A 19,109-nucleotide genomic window follows, 5' to 3' on the forward strand; every position below is an offset into this window, starting at 1 on the left:
AGAATAAATACGAGGTTGTCTCGGGTCCTGCCTCTCTCCTAACCTCCTTCTCATCCCTGGGCATCCTCAGCCTCTATTTTAATTCTTGATCATGCAGGAATTGTTTTTGGTAAATGCTGATATTATTGTTATTATGATTATTAATAAATAACGACAAAAGGGATTTTTGTTTAAAAGAGAAAAGTTTAACCAGATTCTGTTCTGTTTGAATTGTGACTTGCACCTTTTGTTCAAAGTATTTTTTTTAGACATTGTAATCGTAAACAGTTCTTCCTTGTGCCAGTGACAGATGTAGTGGTCTTCTTTCCCCTGTTGAAGCAGTGCATATACAATAGCTATTGTTTGTATTGTTATCTTTATTTTTCTTCACTGTTAGAAACCAAAGTCTTCTCTGCTGGCTGGGGGCTGAGAGAGGATCTGGGTTATCTCCTTCTTATCTTCAAAACAAGAAAGAGATGTTAAATGTTCTGACTCTTGATCCTTTTTCCTGAGAGAGTAAAAGGTCCCTAGTCCCCTCCTAGTCTTTCCCCCTGAATTTGCACAGAAGAAAGCGGGTGCCCAGCATGGCCATCCTGGTGTTGCTGGCAGGATCCCCAGGCAGCTTGCTCTCCTCCACTGATACTGGCAGCTCAGGTCTTGGACCTACTACCCTCGAATGGATTTCTGCAGCACAAGGGCCCTTCTCCGGATGTAGCCCATATTTCCATGGTCCCCAATCTCCCCTCCACTTGGTGGGACCATCAACTACTCAGCAAAAGGGGGCTTCCAAGAAAGCCCCAAAAGCTTGTTTGATTTCTCTGGGCTCTTTCCAACCCTGAGGCCCCTCTGACCGCCCCCTCCCAACCACCACCACATGCTCTGCCTGTTCTGTTTACATGATAGTGTATGTGTGGAAGAGCAGATTGCCACCCTCTAGCAACCACCCAGATGAAAGCCAGTGAGCCTATTAATGTGCCATCTTGCAAACTACACTTTTAAAAGAAATCATTGCTTTGTATTGTAGTAACCAATATGCGCAGTATATGTTGAATGTATATGAATATACTTTACTATTTCTGTTATTTGAAAACGTCAGAAGTATTTTTTCTTTCTCATTTATGTTGAACTAAAAAAGGATTAAAAATCTCCAGACCTATGTTGCAGTAAGACCTTTAGTCCTTTTTTTGTGGGGCACTTACAATTCAGTAACTTAGCTGGGGATAGTCGAAGATTATGAAAATAAAAACCTGATTATGATCTTATGTGGACATGTTATTTGCCTTGCGGTTCGGAGTCTAGCTGGGAGAAGCATCCCGGTGGATGGAAGTTAGAAACACTGGAGGCTGGCAAGTTCTCCCGGGCTCTAGGGTGGAGCTTTGATAGCTATCATTATCTCTCTCCGCCTCCTGAAACTAGCGTTCTCCAGAAGCCTGGACTCGACTTCACACTGTGTCCCCAGGCACCCAGCTTGGATTCTGTCCCCTCAGAAGAGAGCATTGGAGTTTGCTGAATCTGATGAGAAACAAGTTCCTTGAGAGGGTACTTTTGAAGAAGAGGGAGGGAGGACCACAAAGAATTGGCCCAAGCTGGGGCCTTTAGAGGTGACCCCCATCAGTCCAGTGATATGATCGCCAAATAAGTGTTAGGATAGAAAGGGAACTTTTCCTATGGTTTTCCCCTTTTCCACACCCAGACTCCAAAAGCCAGAGCAAAATTTTCACCAAGAGCCTAGGCAAGTCTTAAGAGCTGACTGAAGGACTTCTATGAAGAAAGATGACTGGAGCGTGGAAATACTGACAGTTTGTAGAAAGAAGTATGAGAGAAGGGAACTTACATCAGCCTTCAAGTCTGTGGTGGACTAGAAAGTGGGACCGTCTTGGTCATCTAGTGCTGGTATAACAGAAATACCACAAGTGGATGGCTTTAACAAAGAGAAATTTATTTTCTCACAGTCTAGTAGGCTTCAAGTCCAAATTCAGGGCGTCAGCTCCAGGGGAAGGCTTTCTCTCTCTGTCGGCCTTCTCATCGATGTTCCTCTGGACTAGGTCCAAAGGACGCACTCTGCTCCCGGCACTGCTTTCTTGATGGTATGAGGTCCCCCTGTCTCTCTGCTTGCTTCTCTCTCTTATAGCTCAAGAGATTGCCTCAGCACACAATCCAATCTTGTAGACTGAGTCCTGCCTTACTAACACAACTCACCCATCCTCCCTCATTAACATCACAGAGGCAGGATTTACAGCATACAGCAAAATCACACAATACAGGGAATCATGGCCCAGCCAAATTGATAACCACACATTTTTGGGGGGACATAATTCAATCCATGACAGACCGTTTAGAAATCCTTTTGAATCCGTCTATACACATGCTCACTTAAGGCTAGGTGAGTCTGGAACCACGAAGAGTGATATGCCCAAACGCCTTCCAACCACTTCCAACCTTTTGCAATAGGCACCACGCCAGAAATCATCCAGGGTGCCTTTGGGCTAGAGGTAGGATGAGCTTGGAGAGGAAACGCGAATATAGACCCAGAGATCCCTGCACTCTGGAAAATAGAAGCCATCCAACAAATCCTTACTCTGTCATCTTCCTAACGTGGTAGCAGGCCCCAACTGCAAGGATCAAGAAGTCAGAGGTGCCTCCCAAGGAGCCAGACCTCGGTCGTGCTGGTCACAGATGAACTCTTGGTCTACACAGGAAAGCAGCAGAGAATCTTGTATCTAGTTGGTTACAATGCCCTACCCTAGGAGCTAAACTGGGGCTCCTATCACCAAAAACAGCAACAAAATTGCCAAATATGAAAAACGGGGCAGGGGGTGGGGTAGCTCTCCACAGCTCAACCAGAACCTCCACCTGACCCCCACCCCTAAGTATCGCATCTCATCCTGCACCACACACCCTCAGATGATCTGAACAGGGGTCTGTGGTCCAGGGCAAGGTGCTCAAGAGTTTCCCAAATCTCCTCCCAGGCATGTTCCTTCATATGACCCCTGACATCCTGGAACCCTTCCTTTAGTGTGCCAGTGTCATTCGTTGTTGTTGTTAGGTACCGTGGAGTCAGTTCCGACTCATAACGACCCTGTGTACAACAGAACAAAATACTGCCCAGTCCTGCACCATCCTCAGTCATTGCTATGTTTGAGTCCATTGTTGCAGCCACTGTGTCAATCCATCTCATGGGTCTTCCTCTTTTTCACTGACCCTCTACTTTACCAAGCATGATGTCCTTCTCCAGGGACTGACTGGTCCCTCCTGATAACATGTCCAAAGTACGTGAGACGAAGTCTAACCATCCTCGCCTCCTAAGGAATATTCTGGCTGTACTTCTTCCAAGAGATTTGTTCGTTCTTCTGGCAGTCCATGGTGTATTCAATATTCTTCACCTACATCATAATTCAAAGGCATCAATTCTTTCTTTTTCATTGTCCAGCGTTGGCTTGCATATGAGGTGACTGAAAATACCATGGCTTGGGTCAGGCATGCCTTAGTCCCCAAGGTGACATCTTTGCTTTTTAACACTTCAGAGGTCTTTTGCAGCAGATTTGCTCAATGCAGTATGTCGTTTGATTTCTTGATTGCTGCTTCCATGAGCATTGATTGTGGATCCAAGTAAAAAATCTTTGACAACCTCAATCTTTTTTCCGTTTATCATGATATTGCTTATTGGTCCAGTTGTGAGGATTTTTGTTTTCTTTATGTTGAGGTGTAATCTATACTAACAGCTGTAATCTTTGATCTTCATCAGTAAGTGCTTCAAGTCCTCTTCGCTTTCAGCAAGCAAGGTTGTGTCATCTGCATAACGCAGGTTGTTAATGAATTTTCCTCCAATCCTGATGCTGCATTCTTCATATCATCCAGCTTCTGGGATTATTTGCTCAGCATACACACTATGTGCGGTGAAAGGATACAACCCTGGCACACACCTTTCCTGATTTTAAACCATGCAGTATTCTCTTGTTCTGTCTGAACGACTGCCTCTTGGTCTATGTACAGGTTCTGCACATGCACAATTAAGTGTTCTGGAACTCCCATTCTTCGCAATGTTATCCATAATTTGTTATGATCCACACAGTCAAATGCCTTGCATAGTCAATAAAACACAGGTAAACATCTTTCTGGTATTCCCTGCTTTCAGCCAAGATCCATCTGACACGTCCTCTTCTGAATCTGGCTTGAATTTCTGGCAGTTCCCTGTCGATGTACTGCTGCAAGCGTTTTTGAATTATCTTCAGCAAATTTTACTTGCATGTGACATTAACGATATTGTTTGATAATTTCCTCACTCTGTTGGATCGTCTTTCTTTGGAATGGGCACAAACATGGATCTCTTCCAGTCGGTTGGCCAGGTAGCTATCTTCCAAATTTCTTGGCATAGATGAGTGAGAACTTTTAGTGTTGCATCCATTTCTTGAAATATCTCAATTGGTATTCCGTCAATTCCTGAAGCCTTGATTTTTGCCAGTGCCTTCAGTGCAGCTTGGACTTCTTTTTTCAATACCATCGGTTCTTGATCATATGCTATCTCCTGAAATGGTTGAATGTCGACCAGTTCTTTTTGGTACAGTGACTCTGTGTATTCTTTCCATCTTCTTTTGCTGCTTCCTGTGTCGTTCAATATTTTGGCCATAGAATCCTTCAGTATTGCAAATCGAGGCTTGATTTTTCTCTTTAGTTCTTTCAGCTTGAGAAATGCCAAATGTGTTCTACCCTTTTGGTTGTCTAACTTCAGGTCTTTTCACATTTCATTATAGTACTTTACTTTGTCTTCCTGAGCTGCCCTTTGAAATCTTCTTTTCAGCCCTTTTACTTTATCATTTCTTCCATTCGCTTTAACTACTCGATGTTCAAGAACAAGTTTCAGAGTCTCTTCTGACATCCATTTTGGTCTTTTCTTTCCTTCCTGTCTTTTTAACGACCTTTTGCTTTCTTCATGTGTGATGTCCGTGATGTTATCCCACAACTCACCTGGTTTTGGTGTTCAATGCTTCAAATCTATTCTTGAGATGGTCTCTAAATTCAGGTGGAATATACTCAAGGTTGCACTTTGGCTCTCATGGACTTGTCTGGATTTTCTTCAGCTTCACTTGAACCTGATTATGAACAATTGATGGTCTGTTCCCCAGTCAGTCCCTGGCCTTGTTCTGATTCATGATATTGAGCTTCTCCACCGTCTCTTTCCACAGATGTAGTCGATTTGATTACTGTTTATTTCATCCGGCGAGATCCACGTGTATTTAAAAAAAAAAAAGACCAAACCCGTTGCCGTTGAGTCAATTCCAACTCATAGCAACCCTACCAGTAGAACTGCCCCATAGGGTTTCCAAGGAGTGCCTGGTGGATTCCAACTGCCATCCTTTTGTTTAGCAGCTAAACACTTAACCACTACGCCACTAGAGTTTCCTCCACATGTATAGTCACCATTTATGCTGCTGAAAAAAAGATATTTCCAATGAATAGGTCATCGGTCTTGCAAAATTCTATCATGTGATCTCCAGCGTTGTTTCTATCACCAAGGCCATATTTACCAACCACTGATCCTTCTTTGTTTCCAACTTTTGCATTCCAATCAGCAGTAATTATCAATGCATCTTGATTGCATGTTTGATCAATTTCAGACTGCAGAAGTTGGTTAAAATCTTCAATTTCTTTATCTTTGGTATTAGTGGTTGATGAATAAATTTGAATAATAGTCGTATTAAGTGGTCTTCCTTGTAGGCATATGGATATTATGCTATCACTGTATTTCAGGATAGATCTTGAAATGTTCTTTTTGACAATGAATGTGATGCCATTCCTCTTCAGTTTGTCATTCCCGGCATAGTAAACCATATGATTGCCCAATTCAAAACGGCCAGTACCAGTTCAATTCAGCTTACTAATGTCTAGGGTATCTATCTTCAAGTGTTCCATCTCATGTTTGACAACTTCCAATTTTCCTAGATTCATACTTCATACATTCCATGTTCCAATTATTAATGGATGTTTGCAGCGTTTCTTCTCATTCTGAGTCGTGCCATATCGGCAAATAAAGGTCCCACAAGCTTTACTCCATCCACATCGTTAAGGTCGACTCTACTTTGAGGAGGCAGCTCTTCCTCAGTCGTATTTTGAGTGCCTTCCAACCTGAGGGGCTCATCTTTTAGCACTATATCAGACAATGTTCTGCTGCTATTCATAAGGTTTTCACTGGCCAATTTTTTTAGACGTAGATAGCCAGGTCTCTCTTCCTAGTCTGTCTTAGTCTGGAAGCTCTGCTGAAATCTGTCCACCATAGGTGACCCTGTTGGTATTTGAAATAGCAGTGGCAAAGCTTCCAGCATGATAGCAATACACAAGCTACCTTCATTGAGCAGTGTCATTCATTAAGCAATATTTGTTGAGTGTCTACAATGTGCCAGGCCTAGCAGGGGACAGAGTCCTCCCAGTGCAGACTGACCAGTACAAAGTTAGAACATACATTATGAAAGAGCAACTTGTTAACCCAAATGAGTCCCTAATCATTCTGAGCAAAATCCACTCCTGCAGTCGGCTGCCAGCACTCCAGATACGTCAGGGGATTCAGCACCAGCCACTTGATCCACTTCAGAAACAGCCGCTCTGGAGACTCTGAGCACCAGGAGAGGATGTGGGATTAACGGCCTGTGTCGGTGGGCCCTGCACCAACAGCCAGTTCGTTCAATGGGCACTCAGCGCCACTCGCACTGGCTGGACCCTCACAGTCTGACACTGATGAGCACAGCTTGATGTTTTTTTTCCATAAGCCTCTGTCCAGAAAGACTTCCTTCCTTTCCAAAATACTAGTAACAAGGGGATTGGGCTAGTTTAAACCAAATTATCTTACAATGAAATGGAATAGGCACAGTAGTGAACGTATTGAAAATGAAACTTTCCTGCTTGGTAAGATGCTGTCAAACAACATCCCCTACCCCAACACCTTGAGATTCCTGAGTCAGGAAACTGAGAAGTCTCTGGACAGAGACAGAGGCTATGGGAGCCAGGGGCCTTGCTGCCAGCCACCACAAAGAACTAGAAGCCAGGCCTCCTAATTCCTAGTCCTGGCAACACCAAATACTAATGGCTGTAGGATGCAGGGCAAGTCACTTAGCTGCTCTGAACTGCAGTTTTCTCATAGGCAAAATAACAATGGTAGTGTCTGGCCTGCCAGCCTTAAAGGGACATAGTAATTTACTGCTTTGGCACTAAGGAACTATGCAAATGTTGGATATTAGGTTTAGCCATAATAGTCATTTCAGTAAATAAACCAAAGGGAAGGGTGAAACAGTGGCAAGCTGCTTGGAGTTAACTGGTAAACCTCCCCCATAAGCTTGTTGGTATGACCAGTCTCCCTCCCACTACAGGCAGAAAGCTGGGATGGCAAAGTGGCTGCCCAGGCAGGCTGTTGACTGAGGCTACCTCCCACTCTGCACAACCCCACAGATCTCTGGGGCTGGTTCAGTCCTGGAAAATATGTCCTGCCTCTGAGCATCTACAAGTCAGGGGCAAGCAGAGAAATGTGGGATTCTTGCCTTCCCCCACTTCTGCTGCCAGAAGCTGAGGCCTTGGTTTAGTGCATCAAAATGGAAAGCTATCATTTGACAATGCAGGTGTGTTCATGGGAACAAGAGAATGAAATACCAGGAACTGGGATTCTAGGACACAGAACAGCTACTGTTTCGTAAGTACTAGGTACCCTTCTCAGGAGCCTTGGTGGCGTAATGGATAAGCACTTGGCTGCTAAGCGAAAGTTTGGCAGTTTGAACCCACCCAGTGGCTCTGTGGGAGAAAGTCCTGGCAATCTGCTTCTGTAAAGATTACAGCCAAGAAAACCCTATGGGGCAGATCCACTCTGTCACATGGGGTTGCTACGAGTCAGAATCGACTTAATGGCATCCAACAACAAGTCCCCCTTCTAACAGTGTTACACACATGTTATACTCGTTTCCTGTTGCTGCTGTAACAAATTACCACAAGGTTGTGTGCTTAAAACAACACAAATGGATTATCTTATAGTTCTGGAGGTCAAAAGTCCAAAATAGGTCTCGTTAGGCTAAAATCAAGGTGTCGGCAGAGGTGGGTTCCTTCTGGAGGCTCTAAGAGAGAATCCGTTTCCTTTCCTTTTCCAGCTTCTGGAGGCCATCTACATTCCTTGGCTCATGGGCCCCTTCCAGCAATTGCATCACTCTGACCTCTGCTTCCGTGGTAGCCCATCTGGATGATCCAGGATAATCACCCCCTCTCAAGGTCCTTAACTTAATCGCATCTGCAAAACTCCTTTTGCCATGTAAGGTAACATGTTCACAGGTTCCAGGGATTAGGACATGGACATCTTTGGCGGGGGGCATTGTTCTACCTACCATACATGTAATCCCTAGCTCTAGCAGATGGCATGTTCTATCATTATTTTCCTTTAACAGATAAGCAACTGAGGCATAGGAAAGTTATGCAACCTGCCCAAGGTCAAACAGCTAATAAGTGGCAGATCTGGGGCTCAGACCTAAGGTTGTCTGGCTCCAAAGCCACCTTTTCTGAGACGAAAGGCATGAGACTGGTTAGAAGGGGAGAGGCCTGGAGGCCAGTCACTCCAGGACCCAGCAGACTGGTTTCCAAGTGTTGGGGAGTTTCCTGAGTAGATGCTACAGGGCACATTTCCGCCCTGGGTCCTGAGTCCAGAGACCTGGATTTCAGGTCCAGCCCTGCCCCTAGCTCCCTGAGAGACGTTGAGCAAATTCCTTCCACTCTCTTCAATTTCCTCATCTATTAAGTGATGGGTGGGGAGAAGCTGGGGTAGTTGCTCTCAAAGCTCCTCCCAGCTTGGACACTGACAGGTTCTATGACTCAGGTCCTGTCAATGAGCTGGTGTTAGAGGTCCTGGACCTCCCCACAGAAACCTTACACAACAGCCCTGCAAACACCAACATACACACAGCACTTTACACTCAGAGGGTCTTGTGTGGTCCTCCAACAATTCTGCAAACTAAGCATTCTTGTCCCCATTTCACAGTTAGGAAACTGAGGCTCAGAGAAATTACATAATTGGCTCAAGATCCTCCAGCAAGTTGGAGACAAAATGAAATGAGAAACCGTGGTCTCCTGCCATCTCCTAGTCCAGAAGTCTTCCCTCCACAGCAGTGATTCCTAAGGGCTGGTATCCATCCTTACTTGTGTGTGATCAGATAAAAATATGAACAATGCAAAGAGTTTTCCATTAAGATAATATGTATTCAATTTAAGTGAGTCGTCCTTTATGCTGAGGTCATGCCCTTTCTGGGTGTTAAAAAGTCTTTTCTTTTTTGAAGTAATGGTCATGGTAGATAGTGGGTTTTCCGGGGGTGCAAACAGTTAACACACTTAGCTGTTAATTGAAAGGTTGGAGGTTCACATCTACCCAGAGGCACCTCAGAAGAAAGGCCTGGTGATCTACTTCCAAAAAAGCATTGAAAACCCTATGGAAGACAGTTCTACTCTGACACATGAGGTCACATGAGTTGGAAACAACTCGATGGCAACTGGTTAATATTTTTACATGACAAAATTAAAAGCTGACAACTTTGTGTTGGTCTGTAGAGCTTGTTCTGAAATGTTACAGGTCTCTGAAATCTCAAAGTCTTGGAGGTACTGAGCAACAACTCTCCCCAAACAACTGGTTACCGCCCCATGTTTCCTTAGGTCTTATGGGTTTGGGAGGTCTGCAGATGGGTAGAGAGAGGTGTGTAGGGATCTGTTGGGATTATACATGAGACAGAGTGTTTGTGGGAGGAATATCTGCTGCTTTTGCAGGGGAGGCGAGGAAGGGGGGAGGGCGGGGTGTGAAATAATCTCCCTGGAATGCAAAGGGAGCGGGGAGGGGAGGAAATCTCCCTGAAGAGTCCCAGCCATCCCCACTCCGCTTGCTGCGCAGGCACAATGGACAATGGTGCGCGCGAACACACACACACACACACACACACACACACACACACACCCACGATGAGAAAAGATGAGTGCAGCTGACCCCAACCCTGGGGACCCACAAGTCCACAACTACCCCTCTCCTGTCCACACCTGAACCCTTGAGCCCTGGCCCTGCGGCCCCTGCAGCTACCTGTTTGCCCACTCTATTTGCCAGGCCCCAGGCACAGCGCTGACCCTTGAACTCTAGGCTCCACATCGTCAGGACCAGTGAGCAGTGACAAGGCCCAGGTTGAGCTTATCAGCTGCCCAGCCCTGCCCCTGCCTGGAGATATAAAAAGGTCCTGGGAGCTGGCCACTCAGAGGTTCAGAGACTGTTGGGCGCTCGAGGTAAGTACTGCTGCCTACTCCAGACTCCCTAGCTCTAGGCATTCGAGGCTCAGGCTCTGGGATCCTGGCTCCAGATTCTGCCCCATGCAGGGGCCCTGGATACCTGAGTCCTTCCCCTACTTTGTAGCCCTCCTCCTCCCCTGGCTGGAATGAGTAGGGGAGCACAAGGCTCCCCTATGCTAGAGGCCTGCCTCTACTCAGCCAGGCCCCTTTTCTCCTCCAGGTCACCGACGTCCCTTCAGGATGAAGGCTGTGTTGCTGACCTTGGCTGTGCTCTTCCTGCCGGGTAGGTGGCCCCCAACCTAGGGAGTCAACCCTCAGGGGACCCTTCTCCCTAACCCCTGTAGTCCAACTTCCTGGGCACAGGGGGCAGGGTTTCACATCAGCCCTTGCACGGATGCCCTCTGCCCCTGCCTGGCATTCCAGCTCAGATCCCATCCCACACAGAGGCCTGATCTGGTTTCCCCTCCCACCCTCAGGGAGCCAGGCTCGGTATTTCTGGCAGCAAGATGTACCCCAGACACCTTGGAATCGAGTGAAGGATCTGGTCACCATCTACTTGGACGCGATCAAAGACAGTGGCAGAGATTATGTATCCCAGTTTGAAACCTCTGCCTTGGGAAAACAGCTCAAGTAAGGACCCAGCTAGGGCTCTGGGGCAGGGGCAGGGGCTGCTGGTCCTGGGGAGCAGAGAGGCCCATAGGAAGATGTTGTAGCCAGACTGGCCAAATTCTTACCTACTATTTGATGAGCTGGGTCCCATGGAAGGCCTGGATGAAGAGCCAGAAGTGGGATCCTCAGGCATGGTTAGAGCCCCCCAGCAAGGGCAGTACCAGTGTTGGCCAGGCAGTAATCACAGCACCACATCTGCCTGCAAGTGAACAACCCCGTTCCCATTCTGAACTACCTCCTCTGCTGGGCCCAGCCACGGTGGTGGCTGGCCTTAGAGAGGGAAAGAGACGTGAAGTATAGAAAGGGCCAGCTCTGGAGACAAGCAAGGGTGAGCACCAGGCCCAGCTCTGTCTCTTGCTAGTTGAATAATCTTGGTGAGTCACTGCAGCTCTCTGTTCCTCAGTCCATCTGTACAATGGGACCCTGGGGGATGGGGTGAGGCAGTGTATGGGAAAAGCTAGGCCGGGAGTGTGGCTCACAGCTATATCCTAGGCCTCCCCACAGGTAAGCTGGGGCCCTGTACCTTCAGGTCTGGGCGGCCCAGGGTCCATAGGAGGCCATCCCCTCAGCCCCTTTCTTCCCCTTCAGCCTGAAGCTCCTGGAAAACTGGGACACCGTGAGCAGCAGCTTCACCAGGCTGCAGGAGGAGATAGGCCCCGTAACCCAGCAGTTCTGGGATAACCTGGAAAAGGACACCGTCCATCTGAGGGAGCTGATGAACAAGGACCTGGAGGAGGTGAAGCAGAAGGTGCAGCCCTTCCTGGACGACTTCCAGAAGAAGTGGCAGGAGGAGGTGGCGCTCTACAGCCAGATGGGGCCGCTGGGCGAGGAGTTACGCGACAGCGCGCGCCAGAAGCTGCAGGAGCTGCAAGAGAAGCTGAGCCCTGTGGCCCAGGAGCTGCGCGACCGCGTCCGCGTCCGAGTGGACGAGCTGCGCACGCAGCTGACCCCCTACAGCGAGGAGCTGCGCCAGCGGCTGGCCCGCCGGCTCGAGACGCTGAAGGAGAGTAACCTGGCCAACTACCACACCAAGGCCATGGAGCAGCTGAGCGCGCTCGGGGAAAAGACCAAGCCGGTGCTAGAGGACTTCCGCCAGGGCCTCCTGCCCGTGTTGGAGAGCCTCAAGGTTAGTTTCCAGACCGCCATTGATGAGGCCACCAAGAAGCTGAAGGCCAGTGAGGGTCCCGCTGCCGCGGCGCCGTCAGCCTGATCCCGGGGCCCTCTCCTCCAGTCCTCCTTACCACCGTTGTGTTTCTTAAAATAAACGTTTCTAAATTGGGAAGCAGCTTCTTTCTTTCGGGACAGTGGCGATGAGGTACGGGGCGCTGGGGGGAACTGTCTGGGGAGCCGGGCGGAGGCTTTCGACCAGAAGGTACGGACTTCCGGTGTTGATTTTCCCACGGAAGCGCATCAGCTCTAAGCCCAGACGGGGCAGCTTCAGGGCCTTCCACAATGGACTTGCTGGGCACCTGGTCGGGCGGGCGGGGAGCGCGTTAGGAGTGAGGCAGTAGATGTTCCTTTCCTAAGGAGGACTCTACTAGCACTTCCAGCTAGAAAGGAAATCACAGAGGACCAGGCAAAGCAATGCTAAGTGCCTTCAAAGAACCTCTAAAACAATACTGTAACTCTGTTTGAGGAGGGTCTGGGAAGAGGGTTGGCTTTGCTGGGAGAAGTGGGTTTCCGGTCCTCAGAGCTGTGCAGGTGGGAGGAGCCAGGCACGTTGACATGTTCACAAGGGCAGATGACAGGAGCCTCTTCCAGCCCTCTGGCTCTAAGGGGGTTGGGGTGGCCTCAAGGAGCTATCGGGAATTGAAAGATTTGGGCAGGTTCAAATGAAGAGCTTGAAGCTTGCTCCTTCCTTCTTTCTTAATTCACCAAACTCTTGAACAAGTGCTTCCCTTTTCTTTTTCACAAAGGCAGCATCCCACTCCTCGCACTCCCACCTACCTGGAAACAGTCACTGTTTCCTCCAGCACAATTGTGGAAGCCAGCCATCACTCTCCTTCCTCACTCCCCAGTGAGGCTCCAAGCCCTGCCACCCCCTGTTTCTGTCAGCTCTGGCCTGAGTCAGAAAAATGATCACCACTTCTTGCAGGTAATTAGCACATTTTTATTTCTAAGATGCTTTCGTATCCATCACATCACGGCATCCTTCCCACAATCCTGGAGTAGGATGCCATTAAACCCATTTTACAAATGACGAGGCTGAAGCTTGGAGACGTGCAGTCACTCATGAAGGACGAAGAGCAGGATGGACCAGGTTGCTTTTTTAGGTCCATCTGCCCTGGGCTTCCCTAATTACTTTTTAAAAAGTGTGTGGCCAGGCACTCAAGTTCATACAGGCATGCACACACATAAATGCATTCTCCCATGCATATCCCTTTTCACAGCCTGCCCTTCCTCACACTCATGTACATACCCCCATGTGCATGCACACGGCTTCACAAATCTGAGCATTTATGGAGCCTTCCCTCCCTTGTCCCCACAGGGCCTTTGGTCTCCTCGAGCAGGCTCCTGGATAATCTGCCTCTCCTTTATCTCCAGTGTATTTTAACACCCTCCCGGTAAAGGAGTGGGCTTTTTAGTTCCCAACCATCCAGAACTACAATAGGTGTCAAGCCCAGATTTGGATGGAAACATTTTTCAGGTGTGGGGTACTGAGATCCCTGGTTCCAGCTGGGCTGGAAGAGAAGCCCAAGTGCATTTCCAAAGAAAAAGCAGATGTCTCCAAGTGGGGCACGGATGGGGCTGGATGTTCTGATGCCACCAAGATCTGTAAGGGAGTCTCCAACCCCTGGCATAGGAGTAACAAGGCTTTTTCTGTGCTAGCTCAGCAGAATATGGGTAGCTGACCTGGGCTAGAGGGCTGGCTGTATGGTACTAGGCAAGTGCCTTCACCTCTCTGAGCCTCAGTTTCTTCATCTGGAGAGTGAGGGCCCGCTTAAAGAGTCGTTCTCTGACGTGAACATCTTTGTGGAGACACAAAGGAAACAGCCTCTGTTGGGGTGACTTGAGTTCCTTCTTGGCTCCTAGGACACTTGCCCCCCACTCCAATTCTGATCCCAAGGGGACAATCAGCTCAGCCTGTAACAATGACAACCACTTACTAGGCACCTTTGATGTGCCAGGTGCTGTACCAAACACTTCTAACACCTCCTTGTTTCATTCTCACAACAAACCTGCACGGGAGGGTATTATTGTGCCCAGTTTACAGATAAGGAACTGAGGCTGGTATTCAGTGGTGGAGCCAAGACTAGAGTGTCACTGTATCTTACTCCAGCCACTACCCTATTCTGTCTCCCTTCCTTCAAGTGTGGTTGAGAGAGGCAGGTGGCCAGGTAGTGCCAGTCAGTGAAGGCACACAATCACAACTCTAATGATGAAATAACAGTGCCAGGCGCTGTGTCTGGATAGACACACTCAAGTCATGTTGTACAGCACTTGACAGTTTACCAAATATTTTCAAACCTATTATTCCGTGTGATCCTTCACACGAACTTGCCAAGGCAGGCTATTCCCACCTTAGAGATGAAGACTCTCAGGTCCCGAGACCACCCAACTGCTAGAGATGGGGAGGGCACTGGAACTCAGACCTGCCCAAGCTGGCATCAGTCCAGTGCCACCCGCAGAACAGCCTGATGCATTCCCATGCCCAAGCATATATGCCACACATGGGATGTCCAACTCATGGCAGCTTCTTGTCCAGCTTTATTGGGAGAGAGGGCAGCATGCCCTGGGGTAGGGCAGATCTGGGGTGGGCTGGGAGGGGTACTAAGAATGCTGTCCCTTTTAAGCGACCTTCGGGGGCAGCCCTGGAGACTGGAGGACCCAGGGAGCCAGCAGGACAGATGGGCAGGCAAACTTGGGGTGTCGAGTTCTCAGTGGTCTTCAGGGATCTGTTGGTTGGCCTAAGGGGTTGAGTCCCAGAACTGGGAGAGCTTGCTCTTAAATGTGCTCCAGTAGTCTTTCAGGGAGCTGACGCCATCGGTCACCCAGTCCCTGGGGGTTAAATCAGTGAGGGGAAGCGATAGAGGTGGGTGTGAAAGCATACGGGCAGAGGCAACCATGGGGCTCCCGCCTGTACCCCCACTGCCTATCCTTGCTGCCCCCTCAGCCTGGCAATGCCCCTGGGACCTCAGGCAGAAACCATCTACCAAAGGTTCCGACGGCGGTTATGGGACAGAGGCTGTGGGACCCCAGCACAAGTCTAACCTCCCATGTTTCTCCATGTTAGGTCAGACCCTCGTTCCGCCACAGCCTGAGGCAAGCTGGAGTGGAGTGACTTGAGCAGGGAGATGTAAGGGCGGGGCTGTCGTGTTGCAGCGTGTTCTATGTGAATGGTGCTTCTGGAGTTGTACCATCTGGTGGTACAACTGTGGGAGGCAACCTCTCAGTGGGAAAATCACTGGATGATTGCTTAACTGTGTGATCTGGAGCAGGTCACCTAACCTTTCTGAGCCTCAATTTTCTCATCTGCAAAATGGGGAAAATAGTACCTACTCCACAGCCTTTTCTGAGGGTTAAGAATGTTTGTGAACATGCCCGCTATGTAGGTGCTGGCTGAGTGGAGGTGGGGAAGGGAGCTGGCGAGAGGAGAGGACAAATGGGCAGGATCAGGGGTGAGGGGTGAAGGACAGACTTTGCCTCACACTGGCCCCAGGGCTGGGCCAGTCAGCATCAAGTTGACCCCGATTCAGGTGACCCGTGTGTGTTAGAGTAGAACTGTGCTCCATAGAGTTTTAAACGGCTGATTTTTCAAAAGTAGATCGCCAGGCCTTTCTTCTGAGGCAGGAAGGGGAACTTCCAATCTTTTGGTTAGCAGCCAAGCACATTAACCCAGGCGCTAGTCCAAGAGGGCGCCAGACGAGGCGCAGAATTACATTCCGAGGTGCCACAAATATGAAAGGTACTTGACTGAGGCAGCCAGACAAAGGAGGGAAGGTGTTTCTGCTGACACCTTGCCGCTATCAACGTCTATTCGTCTTGAAATTCGAGGGGAGAGGGAGCTCGCTCGTTATCCTCGCTATGTCCCTGCATTAACCATTTTCCACCCAGGGACTCCCCAGGCTAGGAAAATGACTGAAAAACAGCCCTCTGGGCTGAAATGGATTGGGTAGGGGCTCCCAAGCGAAACCTCCCACCAGTCTGTCAGAAAAGGAAAGTAGAAGTGAAGGCGAAAATGGCCTACCTTAAGGCAGAGAGAATGTAGGAAGAAGAGGCCAGAAGGAGACAGGAGGAGCGTCCCCACCTCAGTCATCTACCCCACTGCCCCTGACAGAGCACTGTGAGTGGGACCCCATTTTATAGAAAAGTGCATTGAGGCTCAGAGAGGCACAGGCCCCGGCTGGTGTGGGAGAGCCATGGGCCCAATGTCAAGCTTTCTCTCCACGTCTGGGGCTGGCATCTGCCAGGGCAGCTGGGAGCTGACGTGGAGGTCGGGGAAGGGAGGCTGGTGGCATACCTGGCCTGCTGGGCCATGTGGGACTCCTGCACCCTGGTCATCGCATCCTGGGCGGTCTTGGTGGCGTGGTGCACATAGCCCTGCATGACGTCCAGAAGGGAGGCATCCTTGGGCTCTGGCTCGGGCTCAAGAGCTCCTGTGGTGAGAGCAGGGCTGAGCTGAGTTGTCGGGCCTCCAGGAGAAACTCTCAAGTCCTGCTAGCCACCCATCAGGCTCAGGGTCCCCAAGCCACCTCCTGAGGGTTCTCCAGGCAGCTGGCTGCCCCCAACTCACCCCCAACCCATTCCCCACAAAGTGCTTACGGGCAGTGACCAGAAGTGTGAGGAGGGCAGCAACGAGAAGGACCCTGGACTGCATGGCACCTTTGTTCCTGTAGGAAGTGTCCTGTGATGAGCATCCAAGTCCCCCCACCCTCACTGCTGGGTCCCTCCCAGGGGAAGTGGTGTGGCCCCTGCAGTGGAACCTGAGTTGGGGCAACCCTGGAAGAGAGGGGCCTGCTCCCATGCTAGTATGGGAGGCAAAGGGCTCTCAGACAGGGGACTCCAGGAGGCCCAGGCCCAGAAGGAGGGAGGTGTGGGATGGAGTAGAAAACCCACCAGGGTAGGAATTGAGGCACCTGGGTTCTGGCCTGGGCTCTGCCACTAACATGCCGTTTGACTTTGGGTAGATTTCTGTCCCTCTTCAGGCCTCATTTTTTTCTGTCTGGGGTAGGACTGGGTGTCTGAGGCTTCTTCCAGCCCGAAACATGCAGAACAGGGGACATTGTGCAGATTTGGAGCAGACAGCTCTGGGTCCCAGTTCCAGCTCTGTCACTACTACACTGTGCGTGGCTTTAGGCAGGTGGCCCCCCTCCTGAGGCCCGTGCACATCAAGGGGCAGCACTTATGAAGCCCTAACGCGTTTTTGACTCCAGTAAGCTCCTCGCCAGGCTTCGCTGCTGGGTTGGGCAGGGATCTTCTTCTGCCTCTCGCTATTCTGCTCTCCTCCCCATCCTTGAGCCCTCCCCCTCCCCAGGGGGCATTACCTGGAGCAGCTGCCTCTTGGGATGAACTGAGCAAGCAGGCAAGAGGGTTCTCACCTGTCTTATATTGTCCCCAGGGCAGTGGGCACTGACAGCCCAGTGAGCCGGACAAAGGTCACATGCTGACCAGTCCAGACCAGAGCCTGAGGCACGGTGGCCAGGTGCAGCCAGGCCTGCTGGGAGAATTGGGAAATCTCTAGGAAGCTGTGGGTGCCTACACTGCTCTCCTGCCACCCCCTGCAGCCAGATGGGCTCAGAAACTGGGGGTTAAAGAGGCTGGGGAGACCCCATTCCTTCCTAGCAGACTGGCTCCCTGGGGAGAGGCTGGTGTGATGGGAGAGAGGGGCTTAGGGGACAAGCCAGGGGCCTCAGGGCCCATATCAGTCCTTCATTCTTGAGTTTTCAGTTCCCTCAGTCCATCCCCCCAACACACACCCCACTCCCTCTACATCACCAAGCCCTGAAAACAGCCTGGATGGGGGTGAACGGGGTAGAGCCATGGGCTTCTTCAGACTTGGGAGCAACCGTCCTCCTCTCAGTGGGTTTGAGTGGGGGCACATCTAGAGAGTGCAGTCGTGTGTGGGGAAGCAGTGACCCAGTTGAGCACACAGCCCCTTCCCCAGCATCTCCACCTCTGGGCTTCAATCCCAGGCGCTGCTTACCCAGAAGCCTCTCCCAGCTAAGCCCAAGGGCAGAGGTTGATGGGAGAGAAGCAAAGTCCACTCTGAGCCCAAGGCCTTTGTTCCTCCCCCCCTTCCCTCTTCCTCACCTTGCCCTCTGGACCCACTGATAACATTCCCTAGAGCAGGAGCTGGGCTCATGGCTGGGGCCCTCCCCTCAAGTGTGGCAGCTGGGACTGGTTCCCAGCGCTGAGTGCCCTCAACCTTGGGCCTCAGGTTCCTCAGCTCAGAAATAGCAGTCCTCATAGACCCCTGGCCAGGTGGCAGCTGGAAGGAGCAGAGGCTGTGGCAAGGACTGTCTGGTGGAGAGAGGGCGGCAAAGGAGCTCGGCAGGGCCAGTTGGCTGTCCAGGAGAGGCCTCAGACCCTTCTGGTGGGGTGAGGTGTCTCCTGCACTTACACTGGGAGCTGTAGCCCCATGACAGAATCAAGGCTTTGTTTTCTGGATGCTAAGACTTTGAAGCCAAGACTCTAAGGTTTTACTGATGCCTTTGGCTGTTACTTATATGACCCTGGACCAAAGATCCAACATCGTAGAGCCTCAATTTTCTCCTCTGTAAAATGGGGACAGAATACCAATCTCCCAGAGTTGTGGTGAGAAGTAAATGAAATAATATGCAAAGCAGCTGGCTTATGAAGGGGACTTAATAAATCTTTCTTTCTTCCTCAACACCATGCCTTTCCCTAGATAGCATAGTCTAAAAGCAGGAGGAGCCCCTAGGGCAGAAATAGGGCTTTAGGCAGGTGGCCATTCCTCAGGAAGAAGTAACTAACTACACAGTTTAAAATCAGAGGCCTGAGAAAGTGTCCTGGGCATATCCTCAGAATTCTTTATCCATAGCTGAGACTTGAAATTCCTCTATTACAGATTCATTCCTTTGGCTTAAACCTTTGTTGTCCGCTAAAATGTAAACAGTCAGGATCCTGTGAAGTACACGTTATAAACCCCATTTTTTTTTTTTTAATATTTTATTGTACTTCAGGTGAAGGCTTACAGAACAGATAGTTTCTCATGTAAC

General features: G+C 49.8%; 2 protein-coding genes across 2 annotated transcripts; one reads left to right on the forward strand and one right to left on the reverse strand.

Moving 5' to 3' along the window:
• Positions 1-306: 306 nt before the first annotated feature.
• On the reverse strand, positions 307-16,747 carry APOC3 (apolipoprotein C3). Its single transcript, XM_004385687.2, has 5 exons — positions 16,693-16,747; positions 16,391-16,526; positions 14,851-14,928; positions 10,995-11,217; positions 307-437 (listed from the first exon to the last, which is right to left on the reverse strand). Exons 1-4 carry the CDS (start codon positions 16,745-16,747, stop codon positions 11,055-11,057), a joined length of 432 nt encoding a protein of 143 aa, XP_004385744.2. The 3' UTR covers positions 307-437; positions 10,995-11,054.
• On the forward strand, positions 10,217-12,226 carry APOA1 (apolipoprotein A1). Its single transcript, XM_004385707.2, has 4 exons — positions 10,217-10,257; positions 10,481-10,543; positions 10,737-10,890; positions 11,518-12,226. Exons 2-4 carry the CDS (start codon positions 10,501-10,503, stop codon positions 12,137-12,139), a joined length of 819 nt encoding a protein of 272 aa, XP_004385764.1. The 5' UTR covers positions 10,217-10,257; positions 10,481-10,500; the 3' UTR covers positions 12,140-12,226.
• Positions 16,748-19,109: the final 2,362 nt, after the last annotated feature.

This window comes from Trichechus manatus, unplaced genomic scaffold (assembly GCF_000243295.1).
Source record: "Trichechus manatus latirostris isolate Lorelei unplaced genomic scaffold, TriManLat1.0 scaffold00143, whole genome shotgun sequence".
In the NCBI taxonomy this organism is placed as follows: domain Eukaryota; kingdom Metazoa; phylum Chordata; class Mammalia; order Sirenia; family Trichechidae; genus Trichechus; species Trichechus manatus.

Excerpts from the sequence above, each read along its gene's own strand:
- APOA1 (XM_004385707.2), top strand. The coding sequence starts at position 10,501 with ATGAAGGCTGTGTTGCTGACCTTGGCTGTGCTCTTCCTGCCGG. Across the intron at positions 10,544-10,736 it reads GGCTGTGCTCTTCCTGCCGG|GGAGCCAGGCTCGGTATTTC; the intron begins GTAGGTGGCCCC and ends TCCCACCCTCAG. Across the intron at positions 10,891-11,517 it reads GCCTTGGGAAAACAGCTCAA|CCTGAAGCTCCTGGAAAACT; the intron begins GTAAGGACCCAG and ends CTTCCCCTTCAG.
- APOC3 (XM_004385687.2), bottom strand. The coding sequence starts at position 16,747 with ATGCAGTCCAGGGTCCTTCTCGTTGCTGCCCTCCTCACACTTCTGGTC. Across the intron at positions 16,527-16,692 it reads CACACTTCTGGTCACTGCCC|GAGCTCTTGAGCCCGAGCCA; the intron begins GTAAGCACTTTG and ends CTCTCACCACAG. Across the intron at positions 11,218-14,850 it reads AAGCTCTCCCAGTTCTGGGA|TCTCTTTCCCTCTCTAAGGC; the intron begins CTCAACCCCTTA and ends CTATACTTCACG.